The sequence below is a fragment of the Acartia tonsa genome, chromosome 13 (genome assembly GCF_053477335.1).
Source record: "Acartia tonsa isolate MP-2025a chromosome 13, ASM5347733v1, whole genome shotgun sequence".
NCBI classification, from domain to species: Eukaryota; Metazoa; Arthropoda; class Copepoda; order Calanoida; family Acartiidae; genus Acartia; species Acartia tonsa.
In genome coordinates this window covers 32,425,898-32,447,801 of record NC_137272.1, presented here as the reverse complement: position 1 = coordinate 32,447,801, position 21,904 = coordinate 32,425,898, and the positions used below count along the sequence as shown (strand labels likewise).

Here is a 21,904-nt window from a genome sequence, read left to right as displayed (position 1 = left end):
TTTTTATGTTTTCTTTTGTCAAATCTATTATTCCATATGGACTTTTTAAGAATTAGGCCAAAAATAAATAGAACAGATAAAAAACAAAAAAAAAAATTAATTTTATTTTTGAATCAAAATTTTGCGAGGAAAAAATCAAAATTTCTGGTCCTTTGAAAAAAAAATATTTTTGACATAGGAGGAATAGTCCGATCTTTATGAATTTTTTTGTGGTTAATCCCAATCACCTATACTAATTATGATTTATTACGCTTGTTTGGTCGTTTGGCCTTTTTTCATCGATTTTTTTAAGGTTAAAATGTAGTCAAGATTTTTTGCAAAGATGACACTTTTGCTTCAAATTCAATTTTTGAGGTCAATTTTTAATCAATTTTCATGTTTTTTGGGCTAAATCTATAGTTCAATGTGAGCTTTTTTAGGATCAGGCCTAAAAAGTAATAAAATACGTTTTTTTCTTATATTAATTTTAAGTTTTAAAAAAAAAAATTTTCGAAAAAAAAAATCGAAAATTCGCGTCTTTCAAAAAAATTCATTTTTAACATAGAAGGAATAGTCCGATCATTATGAAACTTTTTGTGGATAATCCCTATAACCTATACTAATTATGATTATTTATGTTTGACTGGCCGTTTGGCCGTTTTTCATCGATTTTTTTTAGGTTGAAAAAAATTACCGATATTTCCCCCGGTGGTGGGGAAATATCGGTAACTTTTTTGCGGTCAATTTCGGCCAACTTCTAAAAGTCCTAGGATAATGTCCTTTTAGGACCTGATAGTCCTTTCCGTAAGCTTTCTACTGGTCTTGGTTTCATTTGAAAATATTAATATTTACCCCATTTTTTTTCAAAAAAACCGAAAAAAAACCGAAATTTCCCCCCCCTTACCCTAGATTAATAGATTAAAACTTATATATTAATATTTTATATATTCATTTCTGACATTCTACAAGAATGAATGTTTGTCTGTCATTCCTTTTCAGAGCTTCGCTTTTATGGATGTTGTCATTTTTGTATTTCTATACATAGGTCAAAGATAATATATGAATATAACAATAGCTGGAACAACAAATTTACATATATGAATCAAAGAATATATCTACATAGTCTATTTTGTTTGGTGACAAAGGGTAAATCCATCTGTGTAATAAAAAAATGGTACATAACTAAGAATGTAAAAAAGAATACATTGTACCTTACTCTGCCAACCCAGGCGTTCATCTGGATCTGAAAGGAACTCAGTCCTGGCCAAATCAGGACGATAAGCAATATTGGCAGCCTCCAAGTGCAGCGACCAAGTAGTGAATAGATTTGTCCTAAAATTGATTCAGTAAGTGATGTGGCAATTTACTTAAAAGTACCTTGTATAGTTCACGACACTCTCTAATATAAACTGAATACAGATTAATCAGAGAGACAATGAGCTGTTTATTACACTAGATCCCAAAGTTTTATGATAAGGTTTTCTTATTTTTGGGACTTTGGTGAATTTTTTTATAGCTTCTTTCATTAAGTTGAATGTTCAAACGTTTCAACCACTAATCTTAATCTTCTATAGAAAGGGTAATTTTGTGTATCATAATTGGGGACGTGCATCAATTTATCAGTCATTGGCTTATCCCTTTAGATCCCTAATATATTATGCAGAAAAGTATAAATTGATAGATATTGATGGATAGATAGATAGATTTATGGATAGATAGTTAAATACCAACCTTCTATGCTGATCAAAGTATCCACCATAGGCTAGGAAAGCAGAACTCAAGACATTACCAATAGATAAATAGATAGATAGATTGATATACAGATAGATAGATACACACCTTCTATGTTGATCAAAGTATCCCCCATAGGCTAGGAAGGCTGAACTCAAAGACATTACCAATAGATACATTGAATCGACAGATAGAGATTAATAGAGATAGTAGATAGATAGATACAAACCTTCTATGTTGATCAAAGTATCCTCCATAAGCAAGGAATGCTGAACTCAAAAATACATCTCCAATCAAAGTTAACATCTGGGTCTTGAAGTTGTCACTTGTCTTCTCCCATCTATAATAAAATTAGTTAGAACTACACAAGTGGGTCTAAAAAATCTAATAGGTGGTTGCAACAAAAAAAATAAACTGAATTGATACATGCGGTGAAAAAGAAAATAAAATATGATGGATTTGAATTAACAATAGGTATATTCCTTAGCTTACTGGGAAATAGTGACGCATAGACGTCGAAGGGTGGGGGTAAAGGAGAGTATACCACCCCTCATTTTATCCCATCTAAATTTTAAAAAATTTGATTACTCCCCCTCAAACCTATGAAACCTATAATTTACCCACTCAAAATGAAAAGCTTGGATGTTTCTGTTAAGTGACATATGATATTGGACATAACCTCATTGAATAATAAACATTACCAACAAGAACAAAATAAATTCCGAACAGCGCAACAACTATAAAACAAATACCTGTCTTTCTCAATACTGAGAGACTTGAGCAGAGACATGGATCTGTCCACCTTGTCTTGCACAGTTTTCAAACTGCTCTTGATAGCTTCAGCCTAAGATAATATCCTTTTAGCTTTGTTAGAGTCGTCCTAACGATTTAAAATTTTTTGTGGAAGTTCCTGTAAAATTGAAGTTTAATCATGAAAGCGTAGTAGCTATAAAATTTCTACATTATAAATATAAATTGTGTCATATTAATTCAACTTTAAACAGTATTCATTTCTAAAACGATGAGGTACAATGCTTAAGTTTTACATAAGAGGAACATATAATTTTGTTTATTATTATGTGATGTATATCTTTTAGTCTATCTATCTTATCTATCTGTCTATCTATATACTATTTATCTATCTGTATATGTATATCTATCTATCTACCTGAGAAATACGATGAGCGTATTCTTCCTCATACTTGGCGATAGAGGTTTCTAGTGTTGTTATAAAGTGTCTCTCTATTTATAAATCTATTTTTCTATCTTTCTATTCATCTATCTAGTTATTTATCTATCTATCTTTATGTCTACCTGAGAAATCAGCTGAGCATATTCCTCCTTGTACTTGGCGATAGAGGTTTCTAGTGTAGTGATAAGATTGGTCATTTTCTCAGCCTCAACCTTCTTGACTTCGGCCGCCTCCTCTAGGGATTGCAGCTCTCTTCTTAGCGGATCAACCTGTTAGCAAAGTTGTAGATTTAAAGCATAGAAATCCCAAGTCTCAAATTTACTAATGAAATGTCATCTTAACCGACCAAAAAAACTTATTTTTGTATAATAGGATAGGATTAATAATATAATTGAAATTTGCAAGACTAAATAGCAGAGAAAATCATGTATTTTGCGTACTTTATGTGTTTGACAGAAAGTTATATTCTATTTCCTTTATTGCAGTGTTTCGGGGCCGGAGCCGCCATATTTTGCTGGAGCCGGAGCCGTAATTTTTGTTAAAACCGGCTTCGGCTCCGGACTAGATAAATAAAGAGATTTTTTTACAAATCATAATTTTGTCATGTTTTGTCATGTGCAATTGCCTATTTTTAAGTTTTTCAAGTCCATTTTTATAAAAAAAAATTTTATCAAACTTTTAAAACCTTCAAAAGTCAAAAATAAAAAAAAATATTTTTTTTATGGGGAAAAAAACATGTCGAGTTTTTCTTGATTTTAGGTCGGAGTCGGAGCTGATGCCGGATTCAGAGCCGCACCAAAATCAAACGGCTCCGAAACGCTGCTTTATTGTATAACTAAATGATTATGATTTACTGACTAAAACCCAAATCTAATTCCAATGTATATATTTAAAATGTTGAAATTGTCTGTGTTATTTTACCTTTATAAAATCAAAGAGCGATTGACCAGTCAAAACTGTTACATTTTTATACAGCATGACCCTCAAAAAAGTATTTTTAAGCATCTGCAGCCCTTATTTCTCAATGAATTATAAAAAAATGCTTATGTCCTTGTTCTCCATAGTATTCCACATAAGTAGATATAAAAATATTTTTTTTACCTCCATTAACACCGGAGATTTTTAGAGCTAAAGTTTTGAAAAAGTGACTGAGAAAAAGAATTTTTTTTGTTTCTCTTATTTTTTGCATGGTTATATTATGTTTTTCTGGCAACTGAATAATGATACACAAAGAAAAACAAGTTAACTAATTATTTCTTTTTTATTCCACCAAAAAATATAAATTTTTAATGGCAAAAAATACTACTGAATGAATTGATTATTTGCAAATTTTAGGTTATTTATTAACCCTTATTTGAGAAAAGGATTAAATATGACAGTTGCTCCGCCTACTTTTCTGACATCTCAATAATTTAATAGGGGGTTAATTAAGCTTTTTAGACAAAAAAATCATTATGTTTTAATTTTATTTTCTTTATAACTTTTTTGTTATTAAAGTTAGGATTGTGAAACAAAAACAATTTTCCTGCTATATTCATAAAGATTTATTTGGTTTTTTAATCTTAAACAATTTTGCCTAATAAGTAAGTTTTTCAAAATATCATTAAACTAAAAAGACTCAAAAAATATGTGTAAAAAAATGCTTTTTACTCAAAAACTAAATTTTTTATTTCATTTTTGTATAAAGTTTCTGCTAGTAACAAAAATAAAAGGATTTCTACCTTATTTTGCTAAAAAAGTCGTTTCATGTTAAAAGTTACTTTTTCCTCAGTCACTTTTTCAAAACTTTAGCTCTAAAAATCTCCGGTGTTAATGGAGGTAAAAAAAATATTTTTATATCTACTTATGTGGAATACTATGGAGAACAAGGACATATGCATTTTTTTATAATTCATTGAGAAATAAGGGCTGCAGATGCTTAAAAATACTTTTTTGAGGGTCATGCTGTATAAGTCCAATACACGGTGTTTCATTGTTTAATAACAAATCATTAATTATCTCATAAATATAAATACAAGCTTATCATATGGGCTAGGTTGTTGACTAAAAATGTAGAAAATGCATTTTTTCCCGCACAGTAGGGGGACAAAAAGGAAAAACTCCACTCTAAACAGCATTAATATTTAGTAGAAAAATTGAAAAATACATACGTAATGAGGGAAACACGTTACGAAGCTTTTAAGAACACGCTATGCTGTGAGTTTAAAAAATACAATATTTACCTTATTCAACATTTCAGCATACTCAAGCTGAGCAATCACCCATTTCACCATAGGACCACAAGCAATAGACGCACGGTTTATCTAAAATAAAATAGGTTCAAATATTAAAAGGATAAAAAAGGGATTGATACTGTGAAGTAAAATGTCTGTTAAACTGATAAAAAAGTCGAAAAAAATGTTCGAAATTTATCACTGTATATCATTTAATAAAGTTATTACTTCGGCCACCTCATGGCAATAAATCTAGAACTAATATCATTAAGAATAATTTTACTCTCCGCGGAAAGCTGTCTATAACACGATGCGATGAATAACTATTGTAGATTGTGAGAAGACGGACTAACTTTGTTGTAGAGGAGCTCAGCAACATAACAAAAAATAGATTTATTGCCATGAGGTGGCCGAAGGCCCTGGCTGACAAAACAGGTAATAATTTTATGATTTCTTTATTATTATTATTATTCGAAAAAAAATTGTTTTTTTTATACGATACATTATTTTTTAGTAGGGCTCAGAACCGGTTTTCAACAATCGGTTTGGAAGCCATACTGGAATAACACATTACCTTCTCATACGTGTAGTCAGGTTTGGAGAGATATTTCTCTGTCATTTCCATTCGAATTTCCTCGCTAATCTCTCCGCTTTCAAAGTTAACAATAGACGGAATAAAGCTGTCCTGAAAAGTAATCAAATGTTTATTTTGTCATTTAATAATTGCTTGTAACAAAAATCAAACATCTACAGTGTGGCCACAACCAAAAAAATACTGATACTGAAGAAAAAAAAGGAAATACTGAATCCTAAAATAAGAAAAAATACTGAAATACTGAACAAAAAAAAAAAATACTGAATAAGTATTTTTTTATATGATTCCTCATTTCAAAATTTCATATCATACCTTTATTATTAGGGGGATATTTTAAAGATCTTTTAATTTTGCCTCTTAGATTTTCTTGCACCAATTAGGCAGAAAATGACTGATAAATATTTTAAATGATAACAAAACTTAAATACTTTTTAGTTGAGTTAAGAGCATGCTAAAAAACTTTACTTTTAATAATCATGCAAAGTACTCACCTTAGATTATTCATTCTATTAATAGACAAAAACAAGGATGACAACATCTATAAGTAGCGAAGCACAAAAAATCGTGGATGGGAATGTACAAGTAGATTTAAAGTGTATTTTTAAAAATCAAGAATAGATTTACCGGAGAAAATAAACACGAAACCTTGTTTTATTTTGTAAGATGAAAACATAAAGGATGCTTATAACAATGGGAAAAATTATTTTGATTCTGATATCCCAAAAAAATTGAAAAGTGGACCAAAAACACCAAAAATATGGGGAAATATGTAAAACATATAAAAATAGCCCAAAACCTGCTAAAAGGCAGTCTGACTGCCATGTTTTTTCTTAAAACGACAGGAAATTTAATTTTGATATCTATAACTGAAAAAATTTTGGAAATCGGACCATAAACACCAAAGATATGGAAAAAATGTAAAACATAAAAATAGCCTAAAAACTGCAAAAAGGCAGTAGTTGGATCGTCATGGTTGTTTTCTTTAATCGACGGGAAAGGGGGGGGGGGGAAATGTGGTGACTCGTCACACGACATACCAGCAATTTTATTTTGGATGCTTCTCCCTTAGTTTTAGAGATAATTGGATGAAATCTTTTGGGCTGGGTCACTAATTACCCCAACTAGTGGTATCTTTAAAAAAAACGGCGGCGGGACCGCCGCTCCCGCCGTCCGCCGCCGTTTTCCGCCGCCACCAAAAAAAAATTTTTTATTGCATTTCTCGCCGAATTAGGCAATTTGGAATCATTTGAGACCATGTTATTTTTTTCAAAAATTTTTCCTCTTACAAGCAACCCTGCGGGGGGACTTAGTCATTTTTTTCAAATTCTCGTTTATGAAGGTATATCTTAAATACAGTATGCTACTCCCTTAGTTTTAGAGATAATTGGATGAAATCTTTTTGTTTGTGTCACTAATTACCCCAAGTTTTGGTATCTTTCAAAAAAAAACCGCGGCGGGACCGCCGCTCCCGCCGGCCGCCGCCGTTTTCCGCCGCCACCATAAAAATTTTTTTATTGCATTTCTCGCCGAATTAGGCAATTTGGAATCATTTGAGACCATGTTATTTTTTTCAAAAAATTTTCCCCTTACAAGCAACCCTGCGGGGGGACTTAAGTCATTTTTTTCAAATTCTCGTTTATGAAGGTATATCTTAAATACAGTAGCTATTCCTTTAGTTTTAGAGATAATTGGATGAAATCTTTTTGATTGTGTCACTAATTACCCCAAGTTTTGGTATCTTTCAAAAAAAACGGCAGCAGCACCGCCGCTCCCGCCGTCCGCCGCCGTTTTCCGCCGCCACGAAAAAAATTTTTTTATTGCATTTCTCGCCGAATTAGGCAATTTTGAATCATATGAGACCATGTTATTTTTTCAAAAAATGGCGGAAAACGGCGGCGGCGGATGGCGGGAGCAAGGTTGCTTGTAAGGGGAAATTTTTGAAAAAAAATAACTTGGTCTCATATTATTCCAAATTGCCTAATTCGGCGAGAAATGAAATAAAAATTTTTTTTGTGGCGGCGGAAAACGGCGGCGGACGGCGGGTGCGGCGGTCCTGCCGCCATTTTTTATTCAAATATTTTTTTACTGACCTACCTAAAAAGATTTTGTTTCAATATCTTTAAAAGCACAGGAGTAGCACTGAATTTAAGATATACCTTGATAAACGAGAATTTAAAAAAAAATGACCAAGTCCCCCCGCAGGGTTGCTTGTAAGGGGAAAAATTTTTGAAAAAAATAACATGGTCTCAAATGATTCCAAATTGCCTAATTCGGCAAGAAATGCAATAAAAAAATTTTTTTGGTGGCGGCGGAAAACGGCGGCGGACGGCGGGAGCGGCGGTCCCGCCGCCGTTTTCTTAATTCAAATATTTTAAACTTACAAACCTAAAAAGATTTTGTTTCAATATCTTCAAAATCACAGGAGAATTACTGTATTTAAGATATACCTTGAAAAACGAGAATTTGAAAAAAATGACTAAGTCCCCCCGCAGGGTTGATTGTAAGGGGAAAAATTTTTGAAAAAAATAACATGGTCTCAAATGATTCCAAATTGCCTAATTCGGCGAGAAATGCAATAAAAAATTATTTTTTGGTGGCGGCGGAAAACGGCGGCGGACGGCGGGAGCGGCGGTCCCGCCGCCGTTTTTTTTTAAAGATACCACTAGTTGGGGTAATTAGTGACCCAGCCCAAAAGATTTCATCCAATTATCTCTAAAACTAAGGGAGTAGCATCCAAAATAAAATTGCTGGTATGTTGTGTGACGAGTCACCACATTTTCCCCCCCCCCTTTAATTTTGATATCTATAATGGAAAAATTTTTGAAAATCGGACCATAAACACCAAAGAAAAATTGGAGAAATAAATAGCCTAAAACCTGCAAAAAATGGGTCCGATTGGCATCCATGTTTTATACTTAAATTATGCTCCATATTAATAGGAATGTTGACAAGAAATTTCAGCCTTCTATCTTAAACAGGAGCCGAGAAAATCACGTTTCCCCTATTCTGTCTCAGACGGACGGACATTTCGAATTATAGAGTAGCTTCGCTACTAAAAATATCTGAAAAAAAATACTGTGTTAAAGCATCTCAAATATCTAAAAAAATTATATTTGAGATGAAATTGAAAAAAAATGTATATTACCATAAAAAAAGCAAACTGAATGTACAAAGTTATTGGTTAATTTAAAGGAAAGTAAAGTGAGGCGCGAAGCGCTTTAAAAAATCTGACATCAACTACTTGAAAAACATCTTACTTATGCAATTTTTTTTGGAATTTAAGAAATAATGAAAATACTGAATCATGAAAATTTCCAAAAACTGAAAAGTACTGAATAAAATTTTCAAATACTGAATATTCAGTATTTACTGAAAATACTGAACCCCCAATTTCCAAATACTGAAGAATACTGAATATTTTCAGTATACTGAAAAATGTGGCCACGCTGCATCTATCTATATCGTCAGCTTATTAAATCCCCATACCATCAAAAAGCCCTTTATTGACCACAGTTAAGTCGACCCTCCCTTATGATTTTTTATGAAGAAATTTTTTTTAGGACGGGAGGTAGTGTATTTTCTTAGATAGAGATAGATATTTATTAATTCCACTAATTATAACAATTATTATATAAGTTCATTACATTGAATAAATAATATCAATAATAAGATATTAAATATAACTAGGAAGATCATGGCACTACATTTGTATAATAGATACTATTGTAGGTTTACCCATGACTTAATTATAATTTTCATGTTACTGATTGTGATTTTCTTGGTGGAGAGAGGTCCTTTTTCCAAAGATACTTCCATGGGCGTATATGAAGCTTCAATATAAAGGAGATCCTTTTCGTCCTGTTTAGCAGTTCGCGAGATCTAAAGCCACAGAGAGTCAGGCATATTCTATTATCTTTAAGGATAACTAACCTTCATGAAAGCAGATCTGATGGATTTCCAATCTGTGACATTTTCTCCCAGCAGGACACACACGGATTCCAGGGCCAGTTTGACTGGTGGCGGAGGCATAGACATAGTTCTAATAAAAAATAATACAATGATTTGCCCATGGTTCATATCAATCAGAGAGTAGGGACAAAGTTTTATAATAACGTTTTCTTATTCTTTGGCCTAACAAATTGAGGAATTTAGTAAATTTTGATTGCCATTGGTTGATTCATTAAGCTGAGTGTTCAAACCTTGATATTCCTAAATAATATATAAATTACCTCAACTCAACCAAGTTCTGTTTCTTGATGCCTTTGACGGCGGCCTGGGCATCCTGCACGGCCGGCTCCACCTTGTCCAGGTCGGCCATGACTTCGGTCCGCTTGGCGGCTATCTCGATGGTCTGCTGCTCCACAAGCTTACGGATCTCCTGGCTCTGCTGCTTCTGCTTCTCTGCTTCCTAGATGAATAGACAGGTTGATTGATATAGATGCATAAAAAGATAATAGGACAAATAGATAGATAAGAGATATGATATACATATAGTTATAGATAAAATTATAAACAGACAGAGAATTCAAACAGACAGTGAGCAAGATAGATAGGATTAAAAACAGATAGATAATTCAAACCGATATAGATCAAGATAGACAGATAGCAAGACATATAGATATCAAATAGTTAGATAGATATCAAGACAGATAGAGAACAAGATAGATAGATATCAAGACAGAAAGATATCAAATAAACAAAAATATGGATTTATAGGCAGATAGATAATTCACCTGTTGGTCTTTGATCATTTGTTTAAGCTTCTCATTGGCTTCTTGTTTCTTAGACTCAAGCTCAGCTGATTTTACTGCCAGTGATTTCTGCATGTCTTCAACCTAGAAAATATTATTAAAATATGGATTGATTCTTTTATAAAAGTAACAGAATATGTTTGTATTTGTCTGTGTGCACCGAAGGATCTCGCCAACAGCTTAACTAAAATGGTTCTCTTTTACAATGAAGTTTGTTTTTAATACAAGGAAGGTTTATAACTATTTTGAGTGAGAAATGAATAAAAAAAGGCAAATGTTGACATTAAGATGGAAAGTTTAAAATATTGACTATTGTATTAATCTACAATCCTTATTTCCCTCAATATTATAAAGCTTATAAATGTTTACCTGAGCTACAGTTTCAGCAATCTTGTTGAGACCCACATTGATATGTAGCTGCTCCTCTTCCAGTCCACTTCGTTTTTCCTTAATTTATAGATCATTGAAAAGAACGACCCAAAGTCTAAATATTTCTCTGCGATTCACCAATTTGACCATTTCAATTTAAGTCTTAAGGCTTGATACCCACCAGGAAAAGTTACCCCTTTATTTTAAAGATTTAATAAACAGTAGTGGAATTTGAGTGATCTGCCTACAAAATATTTATCAGAATTAATTTATCAGTCTTCTTTAGATATACTTTTGCAAATTATTAGATTGACACATTTTAAAATAGAAAGCAAAACAGATAGAAAGACATTTAGTTAGGTTGGTAGCAAGTCAGATAGATTTCAAAACTTGATAATTAGGTGGCCAGGAATATATTATGAAAATAAAATATGTAGTTAGATAAAAGCAAGAAGGATAGATAGAAAAAAAATCGAAGGATAGCAAGATAGATAAAAAGAGATAAGATAGATAGATAGAATACCTGATACAATTTGGCAAAATGTTGGATAAAGTCAAGGAAATGTCTTGGGGTAATGGACATGACATGACCACCTCTCTTCACAATCTTGGCGTTACACTTGTACAAAGATTGGTGAACAAACACCATCGCGTTCACTACAGCTTCCCTAAAAATTATCATTGGTCAGTCAGCTAAATATAACTTTCTATAAGCATATTCTTTTTATCTATCTATCATATATGTTAAGATGACTTATTAACATAAATAGATTTATTACTCTAGATGCTCGCTCAATCAGACACAACGATCCGTCCAACTTAAAAAAAAATTCCTAGCAGACAAAGGTTTATGTTAACTTTAGTCACATTATACGAGCGACAAAACACTGTGTCTCTATTAGTCCAATTGAGTGATAAAGGAATCTAGACTTCCTACATCTATATCTACAAATTTCTTTGTCTTTCTGATCATTATATCTATCAAACATAATGTGGATTTTCATATTTGTTGGTTTGTCTATCAACTGTCCATTTATCTATCTGTCAATATATCTAACTATTTTACCAAAAATATATCTATCTATCTATGTATCCATCTACCTATGATTAGGAGGCATACTGGGACCAGGACAGACCACCGGGAAGTAATCTGGAGCCCTCCAGGTAACAGTATCCAGGTCCATCTTGATGGTGAACTCCTTGCCCACCTGGTATAGCGCACCGTCCGACCAATCTCCGAACCAATTCAGGACACACCTTTAAAATAAGAAGGCTAGAAAATAAAATTTGAGAAAAAGGATAATTCATAGAGGCCGGGGGAAAGGGATATTAAAAAACTGAGTAGGCTAAATATCCAATTTATACAAAAAACACGAACGAAAAAAGAACTGTTTTCTTTTGCACAAGAAAAGTAAAAAATAAAATAAGATCCTCATAAAAATGCAGTTTCCTAATTTTAATAGCAGCCTTATGATTCTTAATACTGTTTATGACGGATAGACAGACTGACATTTTTCTAAAATCATAAAAAAGCTTCGCTGTCAATTGGAGACATGCCATAAAAGATTGTAGAGTAGCTTCGCTACTAAAAAATGAATTATAACCTGTTAAAGAGAGCAGGCGAAGTTGCAGCTCTATCCTTCAATCCTTCGCTGCTAGGGTTCATGGTGAAGACGACATGAAGGTTCTTCATTACTTGGTGGGTGAACCATTTGTATAACTCTTCGTTTGAATCCAGCATCAATCCTTAAAAAAATATCAATTAATCAAGATGTATATAATAAAATAAGAAAGTCTAAATGTGCAGAACCCTTCGTGAAGTTGTTTTTTAAGACATTAAAACAGGATTAGAATGCTAAAATTGTGCTTGGTAGTTGGTTTGATGAGGTACAAAATGGAACTGAGAAGAATTCAAATTGATATTTCTCACCAAATGAAAAAAATTGAATCATTTAGGACAAGGCTCAAGCTATTTTTTTACGCATAACATTCCTTGAGTTTGCTCTTGACACTTTATTGCTTTCAAAAAAATCACAACAAATGCATCAATAAATAAATCTGTCAGTCTAATTTATAAATCAACTAATCCATCAATGAATCTATCAATAGTACGTCAAATTCAATTTACCTTCTCTCTGAGCGCCCTCTTTGCACTGGGTCATGAGGGTGGTGTGTTCATCTCCCTCAAACAAGCCGGGCACCTCACCATTAGCCAGCAGAGTGTTCATCCGCTCCAGGAAGCCAGAGTCCATGACGTTGGACTCGTCCAGGATGAAGCAGATCTTCTCGTCCTTGCAGCCGGAGCGACGCAACACCTGCCGCAGGTCTTCGTCAAAGTCCTCGGCCGAGTACTTGTTGTGTACCTTTATCTGTTGCAGGGGCGGTATGTGTTAATTTCAGAGATATTGGGGACATTGGAACAGTAAAATACACTAATATCCAAAGTTTATAAAAATGTGTATATGTGTGTTATTCGCTGTACCAGAATCTTGAATTTTGATTGGTTAATTGCAAACTAGTAGTGGTTGAACATTACAATCAATAATTTAAATAAACAGAAGTAAGGGGTAATTTTTTTTATCATAATTGGGAATGAACATTACTTTGTCACGGACACATTACAACAGTACATAGTAGTTTTGAGCAACTTTAGAACCGAATTTTAGGATATATTTTATGTAGTTTTGACTTAACAAAAGCGTTTAATAGCAGTACATATTTCTTTTTAGTTAACACATTCCTGGAAGACAGTAAGTCCATTCATCCATGCAACAAAACGTGACAGGGTGGTTTTACCCGCACCCGACACACCAATCAGCAGCAAATGACCCTATCATCAATACATTAATAAATCTTTCAAATCAAACGGAGGACATTACATCCAATGCAGCGAAGCTGTATATATAGAGCTAAATATAAGGATTTACAAAGAGATTTAGAAAGAGAAAAAAAGAGATATTTTAGCAAATTAAAAGGACAAAATAACTGTGCATTATTAATATTTGTTGGCAGTCTTTTGATCCCAAGTTTAGTATAAGGGACAGAGTAAATTACAATATTCTCCAAGGCAATGAATTAAATTCTATGGGCAGAAAAATTAAAAGCACACAATAGGAAGATTTAATATAATTTCCTGAGGTTGTCTGAAGATTCTGTCAATTCTAAGTACATGGTCAAGTACTTCATTGAACAGTACAAGCGGGACATCAAGCTCTTCCTCATAGAACACCTTAAAAATAGTTGTTTAGTCTATTTATATATTGCATTGAAAACAGGTACAGCATTCTTTTTCTTACAATTCCTATGAATTTATTAGTGGTTAAATCTAATATTTTTTGGGCGATCTATTCATATATCTATCTCCACTATCTATCAATCTTTCTATTCATTCATTTATCTATCTATCTCACTATAAGCCTGGTGTCCATCAGCTTTAACATAATCTCTCAACTCCTCTCTCTACTGGTATTTAATTCTTAATCAAATTAGTTATCTACATGTCAACCATTCTATCCATTAATGTATCTATCTACCTAGTGTCTGTCCATCTATCTATGTACATTTCTGTCTTACCTTAAGCCTAGCTTTAACATAATCTCTCAACTCCTCTCTCTCAACTGGGATATAATTCTTGCTCAACCAATTACTGTAGAGTATGGGCCTTCCAAGAGCACGATCCTAATTTAAGAGATAACTATAGATTAAAGGACAGGTACCCTTTTTTTGCTGACACTGAAATGTATCAGTATAAAAGAGAGGTTTGATATTTGGAGAGCACCAAAATAAAAGAAGTATACGTACATTATTTTTTTATTGTGTAACTGTAAATATTAGATAACTTTATTATCTTCTATTGACCTATCTATAATGTTTGGATAAAAATCAATTAACAGCATATATTTAAATATTTACAAATAGTCAAGTAGTTCAAAATTATAACAGGCAAGATTTAGGCTATTTTGCATGAAAATTCTATAGTTATCTTTGCCTTTTCGACATTGGGGAAGTGTTTAAGGGCGACTTCGTCAATGTTTGTGTTGGTCCAATTTCTTTCCTCCTCTTCAACCAGACGGTCCTACGTACCGTGGAATGAAAACATATTGATTTTATGATAATACCTTCCAAATATTTCTCAGTGGCGTGGATAGTGTCTTTTCTATGCCTGCCCCAGTATCGAATATAACTTAACTTTCTTCGGAACTAAATGTATAATCAAACGAAAAACTACTCCCCCCCCTTTCTTATTTTCAATTTATTTTGAAAAATTACTAAATAAGTGAGGGTTCTCTGTGCTCAACAAGGCACTTTGAAGTAGAACGCACAATTGGCATATCGAACCTTTTAGTGTTGTTTCTTTTATGAAATGGAAAGTTTTTTATCCCCAATATTTTTTTCTTTTGTATTCCTAAAAACCCATGGTCCAGACAAAAAGAAATCGGTGTCTACAGTTTTATACAATTTGTTAAAATTCCATTCCTGGAAAAGTCTGAGGGCCTCGTGGGCCCACAGACGGACAAGACCCTCAACATCTAGTGTCTCGAGAGGACGGATAGCTTCGCAGATGCCGCGCACCCATCTGGTCATTTCTCTAAATAATCAATCAATCAATAGTATAGTTTCGCAGATGCCGCGCACCCACCTTGTCATCTTTCTAATTAAGCAATCAATCAATAGTATAGTTTCGCAAATGCCATTAAATCTATACATCTTTTAAGCATGGGAAAGTAGCAAATCTTCCTATAGATAGTAAATATCTATCTTTCTACTATCTATCCTTTATACCTGGGTGAGTAGACATAGTGAGGTTGCATGTCTTGAGTGAATCTTTCTTGGGATAGCAAATAGAATTCAACCTAGAACAAACAAAAAAAGGTTCAAAATTAGGGTTGGCAATTCGAATCCGGAATCCGTCCAATTTTTGGACTTAGAATCCGAATCTGTGATCCGGAATATCCAAATCCAATATAGCAATAAAAAGAGAAAAGGGACAATGGGCTGATTATTACACTAGTCCCCAGAGTTTTATATCAGCGTTTTCTTATTCGTTGGTTTACAACTTTTGATACTTAAAAAAAAAAAAAAATTATTACATAACTTTGGGGACTATTGCAATAAATAGTCCATTGTCCCCTCTATCTGATATTAAATGCATTACTAAAGATGTACATACTTACCATGGCATTGGTGAGAGGATCGGCATAAGTTCTCAATGTTGGTACCATTCTCAACATAGCTCTGTTCAAAGTATATTTGTTTATTTTTAAGCACAAATGAGTCTATATTTTTTATAATAATAGATGATATATTAACATTTTAACACAGACTAGTAAGATTTAGCGATTCCCTTGAAGGCTAAAAGATAGCTAAATGTTCTGGCTAAAGATCTAGGAAAATGCTGATCAGAATTGATTTTACTTTTCATAGAAGCTTGATAAATGATTTGGGATTGATTTAGGCTATATTCCTGACATCCAATAGATACTAGGAGAGAAGCAACTAGTGATAGTATAGACTGACCATATTTTTAGATGATAAAAGAACACTTTAAAATATAGATAATTCCAATTTCTTTGATTAATAAACAATCCTGTTAAATGTTCCATAGATTTGTTTCAGTGAAGTTTCCCCAGGGTAGTCAACATACACTACTGGCACATGGCGTAGGAATCTGAAAATAAATAAGATTTGTTTCAATAATGATTCTTTTGATTGCTCCACATAATTACAAGCTCATGGTGTTTTACTTTAGCAGATTTTTTTTTGTGGAAACGTTATTTCATAAATATCTTTCTGGCTGTCTTTCTAATTCTATTCATATATCTATCTAACTATAGCTGTCTAACAATCCATTTCTACATATGAGACAAAGGTTTTCTTCCAGGATCAGAAGGAGGATTGCAGGCTCCAACAAACTATAAGTCTGTCTCTATCTATCTAACCATACCTGTGAGACAGAGGTTTTCTTCCCGGATCAGTGGGAGGATTGCAGGCTCCAACATACTATAGGTCTATCTCTATCTATCTAACCATACCTGTGAGGCAGAGGTTTTCTTCCCGGATCAGTAGGAGGATTGCAGGCTCCAACAAACTTTAAGTCTGTCTCTATCTATCTAACCATACCGTAAGACAGAGGTTTTCTTCCCGGATTAGTGGGAGGATTGCAGGCTCCAACAAACTATAACTGTCTCTCTATATATCTATCTATCATCATATACTTGTGAGAAAAAGGTTTTCTTCCCGGACCAGTACAGTGGAAGGATTGCAGGCTCCAACAAACCTTAAAGTCTGTCTGTCTATCTATCTACATCTATACCTGCGAGACAGAGGTTTTCTTCCTGGATCTGTTAATAGATTGCAGGCACCAACAAACTAAAAGTCTGTCTATCTATCTATCATCATCTATACCTGTGAGACAGAGGTTTTCTTCCCGGGTCAGTGGGAGGATTGCAGGCTCCAACAAACTGGATTCTCTCCAGCTTTACAAACTGCTGTTCTCCTCCAGTTCTAAAGAGAAACATGTTCAAAGTGAACTTTGTAGGGGGCTAAAATCTTCCCCTCCCCCTCCTTTGTCTAATCCTCCTACTAGATAAACGGCCATACCAATGAATGCAGGGGGAAATTGCAACATAAATTTTTAACAATTTTTTCTCCTATGATATCATTCACGTATATTCTAGATACATTTATAAATATATTAAAAGATAGTTTAATGTTTTGTTGAAGTCTAAAATACAATAATTTTTGAATTATGAGTATGATTAATCATAGATTAGTTTCACAGAAAGACAAATATACCCTACCTTGTTCTATAGAAGCCATTGTGTTCAACCATTTGTCTCAAAAAGGAAATAACACGTTGCGTGCCGTAATCGTCCATATCAGGTAAATTGATCTCATCACAAAACATCACCAGCCATACACCAAGCTAGATAGATAGATATATATGAGTATACCATAATCGACGATATTTGGTAAATTAATCTTGAATTTTATATTTAGATGATTGGAAACTATGTAAATATATGGATAGAAAGAAAATTAGGTATATAAAGTGCTAAATTTTAAAGATTTTAATCTTTCAGCTATTTTAAATCTTATACCTAAAGAAAATGGCAGCGACCATTTAATAATATCGTTTTTAGACCGCTTTTTTCAGAAATTAAAATTAAAAATTAAAAGATTAAAACCAGTTGAGTTCACCCCGAGGAGCCGAAGGACCGTACTAACAAACTAGTTTTATTTTAATTTAACATTCGTGGAAAATTGTCTGTATACAATGCTAGACGTGATTTTTTAGTACGGCTAAGAATTAAGAACCGGTTTTAGCCCAGCGGATATCAATCGGTTTCGATGCCATACTGGAAATAAAATACTAACCTGTACGGGGGACAGCACCATTCCATTTGGTGTTTTCCTGTACTCACAATAATGGTCCAGGGTCTTCAACAGCAGCTCTGGGGTTGTGGCTGAACTGAAATTCAAACCAACAACCTAGATAGTAAGATGGATAGATAAATATAATCATGGATAGATACATATTAATAGATATATAGAATGGTCTTTAACAGTAGTTCTGGGGCTGTGGTTTAACTGAAATTCAAACCAACAAGAGAAAAATGATAGGTAACCAAGACTTTACAAAAAAAACTAACATTGTATAAATAAACTTTTAACATAAAGCTAGTTTGCAACCCACCATCCACACCAATATTCCATTTCTTGTGAAAATTAAAAAGATTGTGTTCATACCTATCAGTGTTAAAGGTGTAATTTTGCCTGTTGTTAAAAAGAATACCTAATCAGATTGACAAAAAAACACACACTTTTTGTCAAAAACACAGTTACTATACTTTAGCTAGTCGTATAAATGGCACCACCCCACTAATAAAATTTACCTCCATATCAGGCAGAGAGCGAAGGGCAGAGAACAAGGTCATGGTCTTTCCAGAACCAGGCGGGCCACACAGAACTAATAAAATATGTTATAATAAAGCTTTTCTACATTAATGTTCATTCAGTACTTCTGTAATAGATAGCTTTGGTCATTTAGGCATTTTCTCATCGTTTCTAAACCTTTCAATAATATTTATGTAATATTTGTTTGATATATCATATGGGAAACGTAGTAAGTATATCATCATTACTTGCGACCTTTGTACATTATTTTGAGATACATCCTATTACAGATAATACTAGATTCTTTTCGGTCTGAAGCTTAAGATTTCAATATCTACTATATCGACTGTATTCTACATTTTAGAAAAGATTTGCCAATTGGGATGGATTTAGTATATTTTTCTAGCCACTCCTACTCTAAAACCAAACAAATCTTACCCATAGGTTTATGTTCAGCCAGCCAGGTATAGAGCAGGGACTCGTGCCTGACAGTGTCCAGGGTGGGCACCACCACGTCGGGGGAGGCCACTTTGTGCGTCTCCACCTCAACCTGGGGCACCTTGGCGCTCCAGGGCACCCAATCACCAGACATGGTCACCTTAGAAAATAGATTTTTAATAGTGTTTAACATCACTAATGTATGTTAAAATCCTGCAAGCTATTAATCAAGGGTGTTTATTTTTGAAATTGACCCGGCAGAGGGGGGGGGGGGAAGGGTAAAAAAAAAATATGTGGTTGGGGGGGGGGGGGGGGAATGTAAAAATTAAGAGGACTGAAAGCATTTTTTTCTATTTTTCTCCCCTCTTTAGTGAAAAAAAAACTAAAAATATGTGGAAGGGGGCATGATATGAATAAAATAAAAGAGTTCTGAAAATATTTTTCCATTTTATCCCCTTCCTTGCTGGAAAAAACTAAGAGGGAAAAATAATATAAAAATTTGCAGCAGGGGAAAAAAATTAATCTTGTGCAGAATATACACCCCTGCTATTAATTTGAAAATTATTTTTGCTTAATTATGTTGAATTGTACAAGTTTTCTTTGGTGAATTTTAATTTTCCTCAAAGCTTAGTCGAACCCAGGACCCCCCCCCCCCCCTCATTCTTATCTTGAAAGATATTGAAAAAAAAATTAGGGAGTAGGTTAGCCCCGAAGGGTTATGATACTTCAGATACAGCCTAGTCCTGCAAGGCTAATAAATATAGTGTGAAAGGAAGTTGAGGTGGGGGGGGGGGGGGGGGGGGGAAGTATACTATTTATTCGCATTAACATTAAAATGCAAAAAAAAACTAAAGCAAAAGCAAGCATATGTACTAAAACATCAACAACACATATAAAAAGCACTAAACATAATTTGAACAAATTACTAGGTAAATAAAAGTTCTAGAATGGAACTAAAAATCATATCGAAGTCTGTAAGATTTGAATATAAAGCAACGGTTTTAACATTAAAGGTTTTAATGCAAGCCGAAAGCGTTAAAAATAACAGGGATAGTTTGTCAGCTGATTAATTGTACCAATCCATATAATCTTATTATAATTGCATCTTTTTGTCGTAATGTCTTAATCTTAATGTCCATTTAAAACGTTACTATTTTTGAATTCGTAAATACTTGATTTCTTTTAAATGTTAACAGCTTAGCATTTCATCTCAACAGAATTTGGTTTTAATTTAGACTGAAAATAATAATTTCCTTCTTAATTTTTTAGTACCGTTGATCTTAATTAATGTTGTCATCCTTGTTAATAAGTCAAACAATACGCCTTAGAGGTCTCTAGGGGCACATGAGGGAAGGGGGGTTGAAAGTGGACCCTCCACATTAAAAGAGGGAGGTCATTTTCTAGTAAATCCCGTAAAAGTGTGTGTTATAAGGCCTAAAAATAGTAGTAGAACGATAAGGTGCTCTATATATTTGTATTCCCTATTGAATAGAACAATAGGGAAATTTTTTTTTTTTTTTGATAACCGTACCTGGAATATCTTTAATAAATACGAAATTTCTATCAAACGCTTTGTTTGGCTCAAACTGACAAAAATTAAAAAAAAATATAATTATAATAATAATGTTTTCTATAGGTACAAGGTAAAAGTTAAGAACAATCTATACCATTAAACAAAGAAAGAAGCCATTCTTTACAGGTTGATTTATTATAATTATATTTTTTTTATTTGTGTCAGTTTGAGCCAAACAAAGCGTTTGATAGAAATTTCTTATTTTTTAAAGATATTCCAGGTACGGTTATCAAAAAAAAAAAAAAAAAATTTCTTCCCTATTGTTCTATTCAATAGGGAATACAAATATATAGAGCACCTTATCGTTCTAATACTATTTTTAGGCCTTATAACACACACCTTTACGGGATTAACTAGAAAATGACCTCCCTCTTTTTAGGTTTTTTAGGTGCGATTTTCGGTCCAGTGGTTAACAAGATTCTAGGCTACAGATAGACATCCTGTTACTTTTTATATAAAGATAACTAAAACTATAATTTAGAATAAAAACATGCAAAGCATAACCTAAAATTATTTTAATATTTCACTTTACAAGACAGACTAGACAAAAAGTTTAGAAAAAAAGGGTTTTTATGTTTTTGTTTTTCATTAACTTACCCTCCAAATAAAGCATTCCTTGCAAGAGAAATATTTTGTATATTAGTAAGAGTAGTAAAATGTCAATAAGGAATAATCAGGGAAAAGAGATAGGACATTCATCGATAAATTAAACTCCCCCCCTCAAAAAAATTAGGATCATGGACAGAAAACGAAAAAGCGGGTTTCGTCGTATTTTAAGGTAAACGTTGATGATTGCCCCACAGGGGCTAGAAATAGAGGACAGCTACTTCGTTTTATTTTCATGATCCAAAAATTATAATAGATAAAACTACCCCATGTTCTGTTGATTAAAATTTTTAAAACACAAGTTTTAAATTATTACTTTGTACAACCCAATCATGGTCCATTATCAAAAACTTTTTTGTAATAACTAAAGTAAGACAATGCAATGTATGGGGGTATTTTCATTTATCGTCCATTGTCTTATCCCTTATATAAACACACAATGTTCAAGAAGTAAAAAGAAGATAGAAACACACTTTAGCTGGGTTTCATTCCATTTAACAAATCTTTAAAACAATATTTTGCAACGTGAAATCATTTTTATAATCCTAATTTTTGTTTTAA

The 21,904-nt window shown here is 33.1% G+C and overlaps 1 protein-coding gene across 1 annotated transcript in view; it reads right to left on the bottom strand.

The window, feature by feature from the left end:
* Dhc64C (dynein heavy chain, cytoplasmic) overlaps positions 1 to 21,904 on the bottom strand; it is an 83,835-nt gene that overhangs the window by 16,483 nt on the left and 45,448 nt on the right. The window contains exons 50-76 of the mRNA XM_080146626.1: positions 19,165 to 19,324; positions 18,726 to 18,799; positions 18,208 to 18,321; positions 17,631 to 17,755; positions 17,236 to 17,334; positions 16,423 to 16,498; positions 16,005 to 16,070; positions 15,613 to 15,683; positions 15,309 to 15,418; positions 14,819 to 14,907; positions 14,404 to 14,508; positions 13,966 to 14,059; positions 13,565 to 13,662; positions 12,959 to 13,199; positions 12,435 to 12,576; positions 11,932 to 12,087; positions 11,354 to 11,498; positions 10,831 to 10,908; positions 10,444 to 10,545; positions 9,940 to 10,118; positions 9,641 to 9,749; positions 5,690 to 5,800; positions 5,125 to 5,205; positions 3,025 to 3,171; positions 2,463 to 2,554; positions 1,940 to 2,050; positions 1,191 to 1,311 (exon numbers count right to left, since the gene is read on the bottom strand). Of these exons, the coding sequence (XP_080002752.1) occupies positions 1,191 to 1,311; positions 1,940 to 2,050; positions 2,463 to 2,554; positions 3,025 to 3,171; positions 5,125 to 5,205; positions 5,690 to 5,800; positions 9,641 to 9,749; positions 9,940 to 10,118; positions 10,444 to 10,545; positions 10,831 to 10,908; positions 11,354 to 11,498; positions 11,932 to 12,087; positions 12,435 to 12,576; positions 12,959 to 13,199; positions 13,565 to 13,662; positions 13,966 to 14,059; positions 14,404 to 14,508; positions 14,819 to 14,907; positions 15,309 to 15,418; positions 15,613 to 15,683; positions 16,005 to 16,070; positions 16,423 to 16,498; positions 17,236 to 17,334; positions 17,631 to 17,755; positions 18,208 to 18,321; positions 18,726 to 18,799; positions 19,165 to 19,324 (3,096 nt within the window). The remainder of the gene's footprint in view (positions 1 to 1,190; positions 1,312 to 1,939; positions 2,051 to 2,462; positions 2,555 to 3,024; positions 3,172 to 5,124; positions 5,206 to 5,689; positions 5,801 to 9,640; positions 9,750 to 9,939; positions 10,119 to 10,443; positions 10,546 to 10,830; positions 10,909 to 11,353; positions 11,499 to 11,931; positions 12,088 to 12,434; positions 12,577 to 12,958; positions 13,200 to 13,564; positions 13,663 to 13,965; positions 14,060 to 14,403; positions 14,509 to 14,818; positions 14,908 to 15,308; positions 15,419 to 15,612; positions 15,684 to 16,004; positions 16,071 to 16,422; positions 16,499 to 17,235; positions 17,335 to 17,630; positions 17,756 to 18,207; positions 18,322 to 18,725; positions 18,800 to 19,164; positions 19,325 to 21,904) is intronic.